The following is a 20,785-nucleotide window of genomic DNA, read 5'->3' on the forward strand; positions in this document are numbered from 1 at the left end:
AAAAACTCTCTCTGCCATGTATTCCCACTCTAACACGCCTCTTCTGCAACGATATGAAAAAAATGCTACACGAGCATTAGCATGTGGATGTGACTTTGTTTTCTTTATGTGCACTAGTTGTGTTAATCTGCTGGTGTGAATCAGACATAATCTTCTCTGGAAAATTATGATATTGAGGATCTTCACGATTAACTAGTCATACTGTTTAAAACAGTGCTTAATTGTGAACTCAACCAATCGTGACATCCCTATCAGACACGAAGCTGAATCATCTCCAAGTATGAATCATTCACCTGACGATCAGATGCTGTCAAACAGGTTGAGTTTAGTAAGTTTAAAAGAGGAAAACATGTTCACATCAAAACCTAAAGAATTCTACTTTAACTCCTCTGACCCAAAACCTGTGTTCATCTATTTATTTCCCACAGAACAGGGACAAAACCACGCCTCGTCACAGATCCACAGAGATTAACTTGGGCTGGACTGAGCGCTGACGGACACTTCCTGCTCGGACGCCGCCCTCGGCTCAGCCCGAACCATGTATCTGCTAACATTGCTTTAAACGTCCTTTGTGGTGCGCCGCTGGAAAAGTTCCTAAACTGGGTGATGGATGAATTATGGCTCAGCTCAGAGGTGTATTTACAACAAGCTGTAATTATGTCAGAATGACGACATCCCTCACAGACGCACCCCTCTGCACCACACCATGGTTTTAAAAGTCCATCATCCTTGTTTCTTTTTTAAAGCAACACAAGAGGGGGAAGATTTAAAAGTAAAATACGTCAGTCTGTGACAAAAGAACTTATTATTAATAAAGGAGGAGAAACAGAAATCAGTAAGACGACAATAACTGTGGACACACAGATGTGTTTGTTTATGTTGGAAATCCTTGTTTTTTTTTCTACTACTGTTTCCGGAAAGTCAGCCAATTCTGCTACATAAAGGGTTTTATTACTCGACTTGATTTTTTTCTATGAATGAACTATTCTGTAATTTTAGCTTTTATTTACTGTTAACTCGCATGTTCACTGTGGCTTTAGAGAACGGCCATGTTGACTTTCTGTATGTACCGATATGGTGAAATGACAATAAAGAAACTTGACTTGATTAAAAAAAGATTAATTCCATTCAAACATTTGATGCATGTAAACACACGTCAGGATCACAATAACTGTTTCAGGGTCAATGTAAATGGTACAGATTTGTTCAGAATAACCTGATTTAACCTGATCAAAGAAATTTTGCACATGTGAACATTACGGTGGCTGAAAAGTGCAAAACACATTTACAATTCAAAAAACACATAAATCCCCAAAAATGACATTTTAAAACAAATTTATATTTCATAAAACACAAAGGAAATTGGGAGAGAAATCAACATTTTAGGAAAGAAATGCCACCATAAAACATGTTTAATGATTGCTAATCAGCTTGTAAAATCAACTTATGATGTTCACTGGTTCCATCATTCGATTCAATCAAAATCACGTCATCTTTTTCTGATATCAGCAAATATCAAATCATTTTCCACTGAATCGATACATCGTACCACGACCAAACTTATAATAAAACAAGAACCACTAGACTGAAAAATTGTTTTTTTTTATCCCAGAGCAGTCACGATGCTGGATAGTAGAGTTTTTACAACATTGTTTTCAGTTTTTATACTATGTTTTAGATTTGTGTAGCTTGTGTTTCAAACTTTTATTCAGTGTGATGATGGTCTTTCATCTTTTCTTTTTTTTAACTTATTATACAGTAATACTTGTCCTAAATACAATCTGAATGTCAATATTGCACTTTGTTATATTGTTGTTTTTTAACTGAATGTTTATTGGTTTAATCTGTTATCTTGTCTGCACCAGACAGTTCTTGTATATATAACGACAAATAAAATCTGATTCTGATTTCTACCAAACAGAACCACAGTGCTTCTATTTATCAAAGGAAAAGTAACCGTGTGCTGTTACCAGTAAAAAAAGTGTAAGACGCAGCACACTGAGATGCAGCTATACATCACATCATGAAGGCTTTGCATCTAGTTTTAAGAAATATTTTGGTTGTAAACCTGATTAACACATGAAACGGAATACAAGAAGAGAAAGAACCAGATCAATAGTGTTATTGAGTGGTCAGTAGAAGCTTTGCAGGTGTGCACAATGCATGAAAAACACATGTGAAGGGAGCAGCTGGTAACAATCAGAAATTAGAAATGGGAGCAGGTGGGAGCAGGATTAGGAAAACGGTCCCAAGAGCACAGGCCTCTATCCTAGATCTGATATGAAGAAAAATACATAAAAAAAAAAGATAAAAGAAGTCCCAGTTTGCTCTTTTCCACGATGAAACCAATGCAGCATCTTTTCTGGCACTTCAATAACAACATTAATGCTTTAAACTACAAGCTGACAAATAAGGAAATTGGTCTTGATGTGGAAGATTAATAAGGAGCTCATTTCATCGTCGCTGAGCAGCCATTTTTGTTCTATTGCTGGTTTTCTGGAGTTTCAGATCAATGTCTCTGCTGTTCTGTGCCGACACTGTAGAGCTGCTACAGAAGCTGTTAAACTCAGCAACGTTATCACTCAGCTCCACTGAGATTTCCCTGATTCTTCTTTAACAGCACACTTTCATACATTTTTAAAAGCCTTCGTGCATACTTTTATGGGCTCTACGAAGCTTCCAAAATGCTTTTCTTCTCACAAACTCCCCACATTTTGGTAGAAAATACAACACACAGGCATCATGTTAAAGAAGCGGACACACTTCTTTCAGAAAGTGTTGTTATAAATAAAGGAGCAGCACAGTGAAGATGGTCCAGGTGATACACTTCTCTGATAAATATTTTAATCTGTATCAAGCACATGAGTGTGAACAGGAGAGCTGTAATTAATCCTGTCCGACAGACGTCTCAGGAAGCCTGAGCAGCAGGGCACGCTGCCCAGGAGGAATAAGTGTGCCATCTTTCCCTGTGTGGAGACTTTGCTGGCAAACACAATGAGCACAGAAGGATCAGCACACTCTCTCTCTGTTTGCACCAACCCCCACCAGCGCTACAGTCATCCATCTATCCTCCACCTCTGGCAGCTCCCACAGCTGCAGCACAGCCGAAGACCCAATAATGAGTCTGTCCACTTTTGTTAGCGGCCACATGCAGAAGGTTTCCTACTGTGAACTGTCCACAGACTCCAGAAACACACAACAGCTGTTTAAAGTCCTACTGAAGCATCATTTACTTACCAGTTAAAATTACAGAGAAAGTGTGAAGGACTAGGGGAGTAAATCAAAAGTTTGATCATGATCCTATTAGAGTTGTCGTGACTATAGATTTCCTTGTTATGAATATTGTCAAAGAAATAATCACAATTACTAAACATTTTACAATCTTTTGATGCATAATAATAAAAAAATAGAAGCAAAGTAAAGTCTCATTCCAACTAAATCCCCTCTGCTCTGTAAACAATAAATAAATCCTACATATTAACTCTGGATTTCTCTCAGAGAACACAGATGAAACGGCTACAGGACCTCTACCTGGACCTGGGAGGCTGCTTTCTGGAAAATACATAATAAAAATGGTTTTGAACATTTCTTTTTCCTGAGTAGATAGTTTAGAAACACTCTAGCCAGCTTTGACTTCCAGCTGAACTCTGGCAGAATAGCTGCTGGTTGACATTTACAATACTGGACAGTGGAAATAAAGAAACAAGAGCAGATATCTGGAATTAAACATGTTTTCATTGCACACTGATGACTAAAGAACGTATCAGCCTCATGCTTAGCTGATTATGTTTGAACATTTTAACTATCCTTTAAAAAAGTTGAAGAGTTTTTCGGTTTTCCCATCAATAAAATGTAAGACTGAGAGCAGCTTTACTGGTCACACTGGGCTCTAAGCCCAGCCGGAGTCGAACACAAAGACAAAACTGCAAACTACATCATAAATTTTAAATTTAATGTTACGTTAGTTAAGCATTAACTTCATTTAACCAGGCTACTGTTCATTTACCTTTAATGTACAAAGCTGTTGGTTATCCTGCAGGCAGTGAAACATCCAATCATATATTTTCTATTCCTACTTATTGTAATGCTCTTTGCGAGAACTGGAGCCTTTCCCAGCTGCTACAAGGCAAAAGCGAGGCTACGCCCTCCACAGGTTACCTGTCCGTCCATCACAAGGCCACAGTGAGACATATTTGATGTATTTCCACTTTCACTGCAACTTTTTATGTCATGCTTTACAGGCTGATAACCTGTCCTCCACAATGACACCGTTGCCATTTTTATCTATAACCAAGGAAATTCTAAAAGAATGACTTCATTTGTATGTTTGGAGGGAATAACTCTTCCTCTGCTGCTCTCATCTGCAACTCACACAGAGCGAAAACAAAGCAACGCAAGCGGATGTCAAATAACTTTGTCTTCCTTCCTGATTGGAGGATATGGCTCGGACATAATCCTTCATGAAAAGTGACAATACCAAGGGATGTTTAATATTTATTAATCGTAGCCATGATTAAAGTGACATTAACCGTGATAAGACTCCATGTTTATAACAGTTCGGTAGATAATAAATCAGTATTTGCTGATCACAAACTATGATTTTGATCTCATGAGTGATACGAAACCACATCACATACGGATCTAACACGATCACTTCTTTTTATATCAAGTCTCAAAAGGCAACAAAAAATCCGAATATTTCCTCCTGAACGCAGACATTTAATGAAAAACAATCTTTTCTAATTCTTCATCCTGTCTCTTCTCTGAGATCTCTCCAGTCAGTACAAGTACAAGTGTCTTCTTGCATTTCTTTAATGAATCAGCCACGGTGTGTTCAGAGCAGCCATTGTGTTGCTGCTGTGTAATGCAGTGTGATGCTGTAAAGCCAAACTCAGCTGGAATGTGATGCTCCAAGCTGAAAAAAAAAAACATTACGAAAGGTGGTTTCTCAGCTTTGGGATGCTGTTGGGCAATAATGTACATAATAAATGTCACTGTGCCATAGAAATGTGTCAGAAACACATATTTTTAAGGTCAGAAAGTTACACTGAGCTACTTTTTTAACTGTTTACTATGTTATAATATTACCAGAATACTGTAGCTCAGAGTACGGCTCATACCTACTGTATCTAAATCAGTTTAACCTGACCAATATCAATCCAAAGAATCTTAAAAACTTTAAACCAGTTCCTCCAATTTTTGGCAGATTGTTGCCCTTGGCGCCCCCTAATGTAAGCTAATTCAACATCCATCTTCATCCTGTCTCTTCTCTGAGCTCCCTCCAGCCAGTAAAAGTCGGTTCAACGTTCAACAGTTCCTCTTTAGTTTCCCGTCCTCCTCTGATAACGTCAGAGGCCAATGTGCTGATGTGTTTAGAGTTTTTAGTAATACTGCAGCTTCACAGTGGAGATCTAAAAGATCTTTTTTTTTTTTATTGTGACTACACTCGTGACATCAAGCCCAGCCAACTTTATTTATAAAAGCACTTTACAACAGCAGCCACTGAACAAAGTGCTGAACATAAAATAACTAAATACAATAAAACATTAAATAGTATCAGTGTTATCAAAACAACATGATATCAACTGGATTAGTTAATAACAACCAGTGTTCAATAAGCTTTAAGTTCCAATGATATTCTAAAATGTATTACATCAGCTAAAAAAAACAAACAAACAAAAAAACGTCCAGTGTGATGATGCAGTATTTTTCATGCCTTTACGGACACAGAAAGAAGTTCCCACCTCCTTCTGTTTGCCTCACCGTATTTCCTGCTTGGTTTACATTTGTCTTTTTTCTCCTGTGTATTATCTGTGGTTAAAATACACAGAAAAAGATATACAATTTAAGTTCAAACTGGCCTGTTTTTTATCATAAATAAAACAAACTATGAGAATTATGAGCCCACTAAACATCTGCACATCAGATTTCAGCTTTAGTCTTGACTGTATTTGCTGGTGTTCCCAGAAGTTTTTAAAAATAATATAAAAGAGTAGAAAACAGAATATTTTTCAACAGGTTTTATTCACTGTGAGTATATTTTATACAACGACAGAGCCATGGCATGCTAATATGAACAGCTAAGCTGATGGAGCATGGTGAGAGAAAACAAATGATCTGGTTTGTGATTGGATGGCTCTAAAATTCTGTCTAAAAGCTTTTTTTTTAATTAATTTTTTATTGTTGATTCTTTTTTCAACATATTGCATCTAATTTTTTATTATCATTTCACATTTGGATGATAGACTTTGACACTTTTTTTCTAAGACAGGATATTCTATTGATTACATAATGCTCTTTAACTAGTTGTTAATCATCTGTGGGATCCTGGTCACTGTTTATTTAACAGACAACGATGAGGAAAACCAAAGAAACACACCCATTCTTGTTGGCAGATAATAACAGAGTTGTAAAAGGAAAACATATATCATTGCTGATATTTTCAGCTATAGTGTTGGATTATTAGGTCAGCTCATGTCCAGCTTTCAGAACTGGTTCTCTCTTTGCAGTAAAACTGACTCTATAAAGGACTTTTGTATCAGACCCCACTTGATGTACTGCCCAGTCTCACATGAACAGCAAATATCACACTTGAAACCGTTAAGTAAACAGAGGTGGATGTGAGCAACTGAAAATATTGCTGTAAATTCAGGGAGCAGAAGCTGCAGCCAAGTTTCTTTTTTTGGCTCAGGCACTGTAACCACCCTTATGCAGCGACTTCTTGGACTAAGTGACCAGAAAAGCCCTGCGAGCGTCTGGCTGCCCATGTGAGCTGTTAACTGGGTCTAAATCCTTGTCTGACTGACCTACAGTCACAATTAAAAGCAGATAGTTGCTTTGAAACACTGCCACCACACTGGCGGTCAGCCCATGTGTGAAAATGATGTCTCCTGTTTCCTGAACTACTCTTTCACAATCTGAGCCCCATGAATCCTGGTGTTATCACCTTGGAATATGGCCGAGCCATCAATAACTTGCTCATCATTAACATAGTCAGCTGACCTCCTTCTTTGGAGACATAATGTTGCTGAACCTAGACCTGACCAACAATTTTCTCTGGTTAGCCTCTCTGATTAGTGGTTTTCTTATGGCTACACAGCTGTTCAGTCCCAATCCCTTGAGTTCCCTTTACACTGTTCATGTGGAAATGTTCTTACTATTAAACATAGCCCTGAATTGTACTGTAGTTTCTTAATTATATATCTCACCAAATGTTTATGTGATCACCATCATTCAGGATTTTTTTCTGACCATTTATCCATGGAAGATGATGGTTTCCCCTGATCCTTCGAGTTTGGAATGAAGCGGACTGTTCCTAACATAGATTTTGAAGTCTCCTATTAGATGTTTTATTTGCTTGATACAAATAATTTTTGTGAAACTTTCTGAAACAAACCAACATCTTTTCCACAACTACAGGTTGTTTTTGGACTTGGTTGTTTAAGAAATGAGAAGCTGCTCATTGCTTCAGTTTTGGGTTAAATAACTTTCACCATCCATGGAGTAGTTATCCAATAGGAGATTCTTACCTATTTCCTTAGTTAAATCAAGGTGGTGACCTTTTTCTTATTTCTTTTTTTGGGGGAGAGGCAATGTATTTTAGGCAAATCCCTCATGTTTTCATTTATCAGAAGCTAAAAAAGTGAAATCTACATCTCTGTCTCTGAGCCATGAAAGCTGCATCACCCTGCTTCTCGTAAAAGCTACACCAGCTCCAAATACGATCATGCACATACAGTTTTTTACTTTTATTTTTTTTGCTCTCCTGCTTGGGAGACGGCTTGTTGAGGTCTACACGGTTAAATTGGAATTCACCAACCATACAAAGAAATCTATTCTACAAATTTAAGTTCTACTTTCACTTCTAGTGAAAACTCTGCTTGAACCAAGTCGGTGTTTATGTTGTCTTCTGGTGTTCACTTCATTGTCATTGTCATATTTTTAAAATAACTTTTAGTCAATTACAAAGTATTTAGTTATTTTAAAATAAACATAAAAATGTTGCAGATCATCTTCTAACATTATAATTTCCCTCAGAGGAAATTCAACTATTTTTCATGTATTTTTATTAATGCATTTCAATAATTCAAGAAGTCACAGTCAAGACAGATTTAATTCTATTGCTGGTTTTCCAAACACCTTTGGTGCAACAGACGTGCACATTAAAGAGACGTTATGTAACATTTTCTGTTGTTTACTGGCCAAAATCAATGTCTGCATATATATATGTTTTATCATTGGTGCGTTATGACCTTCGCTGACGGGTAAGCCGGTAGGGCAGCGCCATGACGGTCTGCCATCTTGAAACTACAGCCGCAGGCAAAGGAACAAATAACACCAACTATCCGTTTTCCCTGTACAGTGAGACGCGGCAGGAGAAGATAAAAGAGAGTGGCTTACTACTCCGGCAAGTTAGAAAATCTGTTAAATTGTTATTTACAAAAATGCTGGACCATGCATACGCAGCAGCAGCACGAGAGCCATTTTCACCATCGCATTTTCACCATCGCATTTTCACCATCGGAAAAACAACAAGGGGGACTTAAAAGGCAGCGTGACCAGATGAAACAAAAAGGACAAAAACAAAATGGAAAAACATGGGGCTAGCCTTCCCCAGGGGAAAGGAGCTCAAGAAGGAGAAAGATTTTAAAAGCAAAGCTGAAGTTGCCAGCTTTCTCCGTGACAAGTAAGTCAACAGTATTTCCTAAATTAGCCTAAAGCTAACTTTTTTCATTCGGTTTTGGTAGACAGTGTTGCTCGTTACCATGGTTACCTTGGCCAGCATAACAGCAGATCCAGCTTAAATGCACCAGCCTTGTTGGTACAGAAGTGTAAGTTAACGTGGTTTCAGTCGCTTTCATAGTCACGGTAAACGCCGGCTTTCAGTCGTGGTAACGCTGGACTAAAAGCTGGTGGAAAGGCTTTAAAAGCTGGTTTTACTGGGACAAAATGTCGATGCTGTGTCGAGGCCATGTTCCCCGACGAGATTCCCCTGTGAGAACCATTCTTCCTGCTAAACACAGAGCAACAATATCTGACAGTTTGATGGGATGAAATCACAAACCTCTTCACCTGAGTGAACTTCCATGAAGTATTGGATGACATGCTCTCATCGGTGTAGTTCAGGCTTTTCAGACACGGCGGTAACTGTTGTTGTTATACGTGTTTGAGAAAGAGAGACGCTAGAATGCACTTTACGTTACAATGTGATGCACGATTCCAACGTTAGATGAAAGTAATTCTTTCACAATGTCCCTTTAAAGCACCCACGTCAGATCCCTTCCCTCAATGACAAGACTATCCCTCCGTGGATTTGCAAGTCATCTCCACCCACTAAATGAGGTATTTTGTCTATGAAATTTGCAACAACAGTGGCTTTTCATTAGAATAATTAGACCTGGTTAATAACACCACTGACCAACCTTCAGACTCACCTGGAGGTTTTATTGCAACAGATCCAGCACTCGCTCCATCATCATCATTGCATCCTCTAAGGCAGGGGTGTCAAACGCTGGTTTGAGGGCCGGTGTCCTGCAGGTTTTCATTGTTTCCCTGATCTAACACACATGACTGAAATTAATGGGTTATTGTGAAGAAGTTGACAAGAACCTGTTGGATCCATTTGATTTTATTCAGGTGTGTTAGACCAGGGAAAAGATGAAAACCTGCAGGACACCGGCCTCGAGGACCGGAGTTTGACAGCCCTGCTCTAAGGTGAGCCGTATACAAACTGTAAACGGCTCAACGTCTAAAGAGAGAGAAAAATTTATCCTTTACCTTTTCTCTCGTTACTCATGACACCATGACAATGTCAGTCCTGGTGCGTTCAAGGGACCAGACTGCTTGTCTTGTTATCCAGTTCAGGAGAAATTGACTTGTTTGTACATAAAGTTGCTTTTATATGATTTAAATCTCACCGTGTGATCATTTATAACCAACTATATCACAAACACATTTGCACAGTTTTATCATTATAATTGATTTATTTTTAGTAATTTCTGGCATTCTGTTTGTTAAATCTCCTCGTCTCCGTCTCATCTCATCATATTACGTAAGTCTCACAAGTTTTTATGAACATTTTTAGGGTTTTTACCGTCAAATCAGGACCAGTTGGCGCCTCCGATTAACTTGCAGAGAGATTAGTATTCATCAGTCTAAGAGGAAAGATACAAACAATTCTGTTGGGAATCTGATGCAGAGCTGTGTGCCAACTGATGATGAAGCACATGGGAAACTTGGAATTTGGTTTTAATTCGATTACAGTCTTTAAATAATTTACGCAACTAATATATATGGCATCATATGAATCGCTGTGAGTTATGGTAAATGGTCTGTACTTATATATTGCTTTTATCCAAAGCGCTTTACATATTCGTCACATTCACCCATTCACACACACATTCACACACTGATGGCAGAAGCTGCCATGCAAGGTGCCAACCGCAACCCATCAGAAGCAATTAGGGGTTCAGTGTCTTGCTCAGGGACACCTTGACATGAGCTCGACCGGGCCAGGATCAAACCGGCAACCCTACAGGACGAACACTCTACCCACTGAGCCATGCCGCCCCCTTAAAACTGAGTGTTTAGCCCAACAGAAAGCCCAAATAATAAGTCAAGTCTTCTCACCCAGTATTCAGTAACATAACAATAAAAACAGGTTATACCACCTTAAAACTGCAAAGAGCACAGAGGTGAATTTCCATGACTTTTTTCTTTGCCGTTGCTAAGCTTTGTTTCTCTCTGGTAGATTTTCTCTTTCCTTCGAAAATAAATCAGTTATTTTCTATTTTATGTGCATATAATGCTAAATTATCTCACACTCGCTGCTTCAAAAGCCATTTAAAATAACGATCTGCATCATATATCAGCCACCAGCTGCCCTGATTACTACAGAACATCATCAGCCAGAGAAAAAAGCATATCTATCCTCCTCTAAATGCCTTGATAGAAAAAGACTGAAAAATACAATTTGGTTTAGAGATTTCTTTTGGAAGTTTGGTCAACACTAATACGATTCCACCGATGCATTATTCAGACCCATTTTGAAGAGATTAAGTTAAAAAAAGAAGATTTATGAAGACTGTCAGTTGCTGCTGTATTACTAGTCAAAAAATAGAAATCCCTAAAATGAAGTAGTAATATAATTTTTCTCATTTCTCCCTTTCCCAGTACACCCCCACCACTGGAACTGACTAAGAAAAACAGAATAACTGAAAAAACAGTCCTAAACTTCTGGATAAATGAATGTTCCTAGTACTGTAGTATATATCACTGCACATGATATAAATTACTATGAAATGATCCGCATTAGGACATGTGTGATTATGTCAAAGCATATGAAGGAAAATAGGGGATTTTGTGTGAAATGAAATGTGTTTCTGATGGACGTGTCTTAATCCATAAGTATATTTTACTGTGCATGTACACAAATTATTACATAACAGCTCTGCCTGCATGTGGGTCAGAGGCACTTGATCAGCATAATGATGGTGATAGCATGGAAACAAGAGGACACTAGAGAACAGTGAATGTATGATGGTATACACACACACAAACATACACACACACACACATATATATATCTATATCCATATCTCTCTCTCTCTCTCTCTATATATATATATATACATACATATACATATATATATATGTGATACCTTCCACATTGCACATTGCGTTCCAAGCAACGTGGAACATTTGTCAGCGCATGTTTACATTACGATTACACGTCAGATCTTGAGTGCTACACTTAGCTAGTTTTCAGACCCTTCTAGCAATTTCTATTCTTAAAAAAGCAACTAGCAGCAGATCTAGAGACTTTTTCTGGTGATATTGGAGACTTTTGCAGTCTGATGTGAAAGCATGCAACGTTTACTCTTCTCAATGAGCCGTGGTGCTGCTATAGGCCCCTCCCCCGACCAAAAGCACTAAACAGCCTCGGTCCATCTGACTGACAGCATCAGTCCCAGTCCCAGCTCCAGCTCCAGCTCCAGAGCAGGGGATGTTCACCTCTGCTCCATGACCAGACTGAAAGCTGCTGCTGGCTGATCCTGCCCCGGCTTACTGTTATTAATGCCTGTTAATGAAGAATGTGGATGAAAACATTTAAAACGTTAAACATTTTGTAGACTCTTTAAGAACAGCCGGATTAAAGTACTTAAAATGGCACTTTGACTTTAGGTCTGTTAATTTTTGGCCAGGGATACTTTCTAGTTCTTTTTCTACTGTTTTCGATTGAACTGCGATGTAATGACAGACAATACTAGAGCTTGAGTTTAATGTCTGTGTCTCTTATTGATTCAGTCGTCCACTAAAATCCATTTAAATAAAAGAAAAAAAAATTGCTTTTTGGGGCAAATATTGTTAAAATGCAGTTAATTAATATTAATTACAAAGTCTGTAATTAATTAGATTAATTTTTAATTGAGTCCCTCCCCTGATTATATATACAATCAAATAATTACACTTTTTGATCAGATTAATCACAGTTTAAAAATTAATTATGATTAATCACTATTCACATCTATGCCTGAATTTGCCCGTTTTTACTGTATTATATCAACAGAAAGAGGAAGCCCATGCTTACTTATGTTCAATTCTAACTGACTGTCACTTGGGTTTTTCTTCGCTTCTTCACATTAGATGATTACTTTAGTTTTAATAGTAATTCAGTTCAATATTTCATAAGATGTCAAACTTATTTGTGCCCCTCTTTTCCTGCTCAGTGCCCCTGCCTGGCCCCCCATCAGAACTTTTCTAGACCCGCCCCTGCATAGCAGAAGTATGAATCCTTTCTACCACCATCAGCTACTTTAGGGTCCTGCTCGAATTTGTATATCAGAACCTTTTCATAAAAGAGGAGGAGGCAGCCATGAGAGGACCAGAGAGCAAGCAAAAAAATGATGATTGTGCAAAAATGTCCCACCTCACCTTTAAGGCTCATTGGTGAAAGAGCAGGATTGAACAGATGTCTATAGTTTGTAGAAATGTGCATCTTGTGTATGATCGTAAGCTGTTGTGCTTTGGGACAATTGCAAACTAAAATTAAGCTTTTTTACAAATGGTTTTTAGAATTACTGGTAATAGCTTGTTGTTTTTCCCATGTGTCCTTCAATCCCTGCAAGGAAACAGGGGATGGAGAGAGCAGGACTTAATAAAACAGACTGATAGAAACCCTCCCCAGTTTGAAATAACACCCTCTCAACAGGAGATACCTCCAAGTTTTTTTTTTTACCAGAGTTGTACTATGCAGTTTATAGTCTTGTCTGGAGAAAGAAAAAAAAGGGTTTGTCCTTAGTTTTCTTCATGTGCAGTAACACAGATGAAGTAAAGAGGAGGTAAATTCAGCTACTGATCAGGTAAATGAAAACCAACATCGGTAGCTGATAGACGAGTGGATAATAAATATGTGACCAGTCATTCAGTCTGTAGGTGGCAGCTCAGGTTTCTAAGCTCTTGGAGCAGCTGTAGCTTGGTTGGCTACCAGGACGCCCTGGATGCCATCCCATTGCTCGGAGCTGAAAGTCAGCCGCTGTTGGCATCTCTGTGGTCAACGAAGCCATCCATACATTTATAATGTGCCTGAATTCAGACCTTTGTGGCAAATGTCTTGAAACAGAGCAGAGAAAACAGAGGTGACCTCATTCTGTCATTTCGCCTACTTCACAAAGACAGATATTGCAGTATGAAAGTGAAGAATGTAAAAATATATATTTTTTTCCTGAAGACATCAATCCATCCATCCACTCCTTCATTATGTTCAGGGTTGCAGCCGACTGGGAGCTATGCCAGCTATCACTGTGACTTAAAGGGAATTAAACTTGGGCTCCTTTAATACAGTTTTAAAAAACTGGCTCCAAAACAGAGGTCCTGTATTCCCAACCACGGGTCCCTTACAAGGATCACAACAGAGGATGAGCCAAGTAATGTAAAAATTAGATTTACTCATGTACAAAATCCAAACACACTGTGTGAGAATGAAGCACATCGACTCGGCTGTCACACGAGCAGGTGTTCTGGTGGTTTTATTAAATTCTTTAATGAGTGCATTTAAAATGCTGACTCTCTCATCAGTAATTACCATGTAAAACATTCACTCTCTATAGTAAGACCAACAGTTAGGGCTGTATAATATGGCCAATACCTAATATTACAATATTCTTTTGGCTTGATCGAAATACAAAACATATATCTTAATGTTCTGAAATCTCCTTTAAAACAACATAATAAATAATTTAATAAAATGTCAGTTTATTAGTGGTTTATGTATTTATTTAATGGCACTTTTATTGATTTCTTTAATTAATATATATGCATAAAAGGCACTGCACAAGAACAGTTTAATGAAATTTGTAAACCCAGAACCACAACATAAACCTTCACATAATTAATAAATACTACTATGAAATTAAAGTGTTAATAACAAAGTCTAATAAATACATATATAAAATTGTTCATAAAATAGATAAGAGTGCCATTAAATGTGTATTAAATATACATTTTGTTCATTTATTTTGTATTTATTTCATTGGCATATTTATTTATTTCATGGAATATTTATTCATTTCTGTATTTATTTACTTATTTAATTATGAATAAAACAGTTTTCCACATGCGCCAGGCTAATGGGTTTTCTGAATCTAGGCTTTCCCACAACACTAACGATGTCTTTGACGATGTCTCTTGTTTGTGTAATTATCTCGTTGCTTTTTTGAATTTTTTTTTGTAATATAGGATTCATTTTCGAGGACGATTTGTCTCACGTTTTCTTCAGTGCAGGTAAAGATGTGGTCGTGTGGAGTTCGACACATTGTGCTGCAGAGTAGTAACATCATCATCTGAGGGATCACGGCTCAAAAAGTTTGAGAACAAGAATATTTTGCAGATAAACTGCTGCCAGATGATTGATCCAGCACTCCTTTTCTACTGAATTAAGTCATCCAGCTCACATTCAGCTTCTATCAAAACATAAACTAGCTTGATGCATGTACGTACTTCCACTGTCTCCATGCTTGTCTCATCCCACCCCTGACATGGATGCAAAGTCCTAAATCAAACATTATATAGTGCACAGCATATGCATCTTTATGCAATTCTTTATTCAACATTGCTTTACGCACCAATTTACTGAGTGTATGAGGATGATTCAGGAAGAATTTTGTGTCATTTTACCAATGACGCAAAGTCACAGGAAAAAATGTGTACTGGACCTCCACATTTTCAGCCTCAAGGATGTGGCTTACCTTGTTGACCTTCACACTGACACAGTGTCTGAGAAATATTTCCAGGACACGCTGCAGGCAAATACAATCTGACACATGCTACAAGCCTGCATACTTCAATTACAGTAAAAACAGAAGTGCACATTTCTTTTGTTTAACAACTCACCGGTGATAATCAGAGTGTGTATGATGCCAGCTTCATTGAGCATTCGCTGGATGTGGCTGTTGTAGAGGGTGAGCGCCTGTCCTTTCCCACTCTGCGGGTTCACCAGCAGCATCATCCGGCATGGACGGGACAACTTACTCTGCAGCACGCCTGCAAATTAGCAAAAGGAAACGGTGACACAAGGGCTTAGAATTTATAATTCCAAGCATAAATAACCAAGTCTGAGTCCACCAGCAGAACAGATTTAATGTGTACAAGGTAATTATCATCGCTCAGTTACAACCTGACATACCTGATTGGAAAAAACAGCCTATTGTTTGGGTAAATGAGAGGAAAGGGTGGGAAAAGATGCATAATGCTAAAATATTTAACAAGAGACCAATGCAGCATAAGGATGACTGTCAAGGTTGCACCTTGGGAAATAAGAGATAAAGATAACAAATGTCCTCTGCAATGGAAGCTCTGGACTACAGTTACTGCTCAGCTCAGACTCTGGATGTTCAGCAACATTATGAGGAGAATATGAATTGGTTATTAGCTGACTTTTATATGCTTTAAAGCATTTGTCCTGCATCATGATCTGGTGACAGCTTCCACCTGTGCACCAGCTTCTAACAATCATGACAACACTTATAGTATATTTTGATGTGCTGTGCTGCATTGAAGTATTTGTCATAGTGCTTCCCTTGTGGAAAAAACCCAGATGCAGCTTCATCTAAATCAGCTGCAGGGGGAAGTATTATTCAAAAAACCACAGACTTGTACTGTAGCAGAAACTAATGTCTCTAACCTGTGGGATCAGCTTTATTCTCTGTCTGGCTGCAGAGCAGGTGTTTTGGTGCTAATGGTTGATAAACCACATATTTACATGTTTCATGATGTACAACCCCATTCTTACAACGTCATTATCGATCCCATCAACTCACTGCTATTTACACTAGAAACCTAATGGGCACAAAAGAAAAAAAAATATAATGAAATAAAAACAACAGTGTACTACAGGTGGTACTGGGCGCAGCCTTCTTTAAATCTGGGATCTTGGGGTTCTCTGCAAGTTACGAGTTCTTTGTTTGGAAAAATTAGGTAAAAAAATTCCTTTGGAAAACGAGCTCTGAAGACAACTGGATCATTTAGGCACAACACCGGGCCTCCTGTGTGTTGTACTTTGGGATGGGGGAGGGGTCCACAGCATCTCTGGTTCTCATTGGTCAGAGTAGGATCAATACTTGCTTTCACACCTGTCCCCATAGACCTCCAAAAACACCTGAAAAAGTCACTGGATTTGTTGCTAGTTGCTTTTCTGAAAAAGAGTAGCTAGAGGGGTCTGAAAACTCAAATATATACGTTCATGCAGCAGGTCTTAATGCTCAAATCCGATTTTTTTTTTTTCTCCAGAAATCTGGGATTTGTGTGTGTGTGGTTGTAGTTATTATTATTTTAATGTGACCTCCATTAAACTGCAGTGCCTGAAGTGATCTGCATGCACAGACGAAGACATGAGCAGAGTGGCTCATCAAGGTAGAGCGGTCGTCTTGTAACCCAAGGGTTGCCGGTTCGATCCTCGGCTAAGTTGAGTTCATGTCGAGGTGTCGTTGACCCTTATATGTATGGCAGCTTCGCCATCAGTGTGTGAATGTGTGTGTGAATGGGTGAATGTGATGTATGATGTAAAGCACTTTGGTTATCATCCCAGGTACAATAAAGTGCTATATAAATACAGACCATTTACCATTTACATGCAGCGTGCTGTTTATGGAAGTAAATATGGATGTTAGACAGATGTGTATTCATTGGAAAGTTCTTGCGCAGCTGGAACCAACAAAATTATGACCAACTGATGTGGGAAAGAAATAGAATGAGAAAAAATAGAGAACAAATTCTAAAAATGGCCTTTTGTGTAACAGTGGCAGCTACCGCTGTACCTCTGTGGATAACGAGTCAAAACCTGGCGCAGAGTTCTGACGTCTGTCTCACTCCAATGACGTAAAAGTCGAATGAAATGCGACATGACTGTTCATACTGAGGTTGCTGTGAAAAAAATTGGATATGTATCTGATTAAGTACCATATGTGAAAGTTGCCTTGGTCGGATTTGAAAAGACTGCTGTTCAGTCTGTAATAAAAAAGATCCGATCTGAGTCACACTTGGACAAAAACCCTGAGTTGAATCACTCAGAAATGGTGGCGGGTTTACCTGCAGTATTTAACAAGAAGCAGTAGAAGTGTGCATGTCATTCAGGGCAAAATTAATAATTTTTGTCCACATCCCTGTTGTTGTGATCGTTTGGACTGTATTGCACCATTCTTCTGTTTGCTCTCAGCTACACATGTAGCTTAGCATCACCAAGAATGAATGAAGAGTGAATGAATTGTGGATACAATGTAAAACCTTTGCGTTCGTTGAAAAGTGCCATTTAAATCTCATCCATTATTATTATTATTAATATTTGAAAAGGATTAATTAAGCAATGCACGTATAAAAATATAAAATGCTAAATTATCATTTAATATAATATATAATATAATATATATATAATAATATAATATATAATAATATACCCAAATTTCCCTGAGGACTCTCCAAAGGGATTAATAAAGTATTTCTATTCTATTCTATTCTATTCTATTCTATTCTATTCTATTCTAATATCTCATATCTATTTTTCCTCCTTTCTCTTAAAATATGTATTTCTAGGAGCTCGGGTGGAAAAGAGGAAAAGTAAAAGGAGAGTATTGTGACAGGAAGATATCAGTCACATTTGATGCACTGAAACTGGGATACAGTCACAGAAAGGCACAAGAAGGTTGTAGAGGGTCTATGATTCTTTTCTGAGATGCGCCTTGTCAACGCAAACCCACAAAAGCACACAGGAACACACAAAAACACACAGGAACACACAGGAACACACAAAAACACACAGGAACACACAGGAACACACAAAAACACACAGGAACACACAAAAACACACAGGAACACACAGGAACACACAGGAACAGAGCCTGTCAGTCTGTAAGACAAGAGCTCTGCAGTGATATTCCTCTCGGAGAGAGATCCGACTTTGTTCTGCAGTTTTCACCCAAACAAGTCTGACAGCTGATGACTGAGTAAGGAGCAGGAACTGAAGTGAAATATGAGGTTTACAACTAGTTCATGTTAATGGAGCTACACAGTTATTACTTCAGGAATGTAGAAGAACAGGTGAGAAAATAATTTCCAACTTAGAGCATTTTCACTTCTTTGAGCTTAGCGTAAGTTGACCTGAGGTAACCTCTAATCTACCAGGCTTTTTGTTTAACGCTTAACAAAAAGTTAATGCTTAATGCTCAAAATGCAGAAGATTCTGAATCAATTCCCAAATATAAAAAAAAGAACTTCTATGTATGTGAACTTATGGTCGTTTTGATACAAAAGGAGGGAAAAGAAAGCGGAAGTGAGGTGTCTGGTCAAGCATGAATAACATGGCTGAATGAGAAATGGGACTGAAAGCATCTGCATGGTGAGCTAGCATACGGAGGTACTTTGACGTCAAACTGAAATAAAAATGGAAACGTGACAAACGTCAGAAACCAAATTACACATTTGCAGTGGAAAAATAATAAACACCCAGCTGTAGTTGCTGCCAACCAGACGACCGTCGAACAACGATGTCAAAGCTTTGATGAAACTCGTATGTTTTATTTATTTAGCACAGGTCGTCATTGTAAATGAGATGGTTCTCGATTGACTTATCTGATTAAATAAAGTTTGATAGCTCAAAAAGGGCGAAGCTAATTATGAAAAAAATATTACATACATAGGATACATCTAACGTGACCCAGATGTTAAGTTAAAATAACTGCTTATTTCATCACTGCTTACTGGAAGAAAGCTACCTCCACCAAGGCAGAGGTCATGTATTAGGTGTATTCACGGGACTGGAATTTATATATATATATATATATATATATATATATATATATATATATAATATCTACCTATACATAAACACACAGTATGTACAGGTGTAGTTAAGTTCTAAGACAGAAATGACAGAGTAATCCATTTATCAAACGTCTAAAGATAATAAAAGGAGGATGGAAATTATTCAGAACTCCACAACAGTCACATCCCTTTAACAAAAACCATCCATTAAAAGTCTGAAGTCCTACAAGTCCCAGAGGCCTTGAAATTCCACTATAATCATGTAATTATATATAAATTATTTACACTTTGTTACAACAAATAAGAAATCTTAAATCAAATATGTGGAAAAAATGTAAGACCCTGACATTCTTCCTGACAGTAAATGGTTTGAAGTGTCATCAGGTGTAACTTCTGTTGAACGTGACCAGTTTTAAACTTGTTAATAGGCCTGTCACGATAACAAATTTAGCTGTACGATAAATTTTCTCAGAAATTATCGGGATAAACGATAATATTGCGCAAAGCGCTAATGTGTCATTTTGAGACCATTCTCAACTAATATAATGACATATGCCATAATAATGCAAGTACACATTTTCAAAGATCAATAAACTAAATAAATAAAAGCGCCTTTTCACATACGCCGGGACGCCGGCCCAAAAGTAATGAGGCCCACTGGGAATCCTCCCAAACCTCTCGATTAGCCGGCATTGCTCTTAATGTGTATTTTGTCAAATACGCTAGTATATAGGCTGACTCTATTTGCGTAATGTGCCTGCGGATTACAGGGGTTATTACGGTAGACCAGGAAGTGGGGGCTTTGTACTGACGTCGTAAGCTAGAATGTGTGTGTTCTGCTTACATGTGGGGAGCAGCGAAATGATAAAAGAGGAGGTGCTTGCATCTATTATTTCTCCATTCGACTTATTTACATATTTCAGCATGAGAATCGGAGGTTTCGCGCAAGAGCGTGAGAAGCCACTTAAATACGCAAGTCTCACGGCCATTGTGTGTTGGCAGCCCTGCAAAACAAATGCGGCTTACCGGCTCGTGCTGCAACATGCTGCTGTCAAGTATGACACCAGAGAGATCACTCCGCAAGAAACCAGAGCGTTTAGTCGAAATACTCCATAGTGAAACCTATTGTCATACACAGTCTATGGTAAAGGGGGGACTAATAAAAATTATCGCGGCCGGCAAACTTATCGTGCTCTTATTTTCTTATCGTTCAATTAATTGACTTATTGCTTATCGCGACAGGCCTACTTGTTAACAAATGTTATTACATATTGAGCCAGTAAAAATAATGTTACCAACATGCTGCTCATTTTGTCAAAGAAAGAATAGCAGAAACTAAATTAACACAAAAAACAGGCTCTGATGCAGGCAGGTGGATACCAGGTGGCTGGAATAGTATGCAGGGATACCAGTTTAGACTGGTAGCCCCAGGGGTCAAGACTGGAAATGCCCCAAGAGGTAGGGGAAAACGGCA

The 20,785-nt window shown here is 38.2% G+C and overlaps 1 protein-coding gene across 1 annotated transcript in view; it reads right to left on the bottom strand.

The window, feature by feature from the left end:
- The window catches only part of LOC121638437 (sphingosine kinase 1-like), a 74,084-nt gene that overhangs the window by 29,954 nt on the left and 23,345 nt on the right, over positions 1-20,785 (bottom strand). The window contains exon 2 of the mRNA XM_041983238.1: positions 15,391-15,540. Within this exon, the coding sequence (XP_041839172.1) occupies positions 15,391-15,540 (150 nt within the window). The remainder of the gene's footprint in view (positions 1-15,390; positions 15,541-20,785) is intronic.

The sequence above is a fragment of the Melanotaenia boesemani genome, chromosome 4 (assembly GCF_017639745.1).
Source record: "Melanotaenia boesemani isolate fMelBoe1 chromosome 4, fMelBoe1.pri, whole genome shotgun sequence".
NCBI lineage: Eukaryota > Metazoa > Chordata > Actinopteri > Atheriniformes > Melanotaeniidae > Melanotaenia > Melanotaenia boesemani.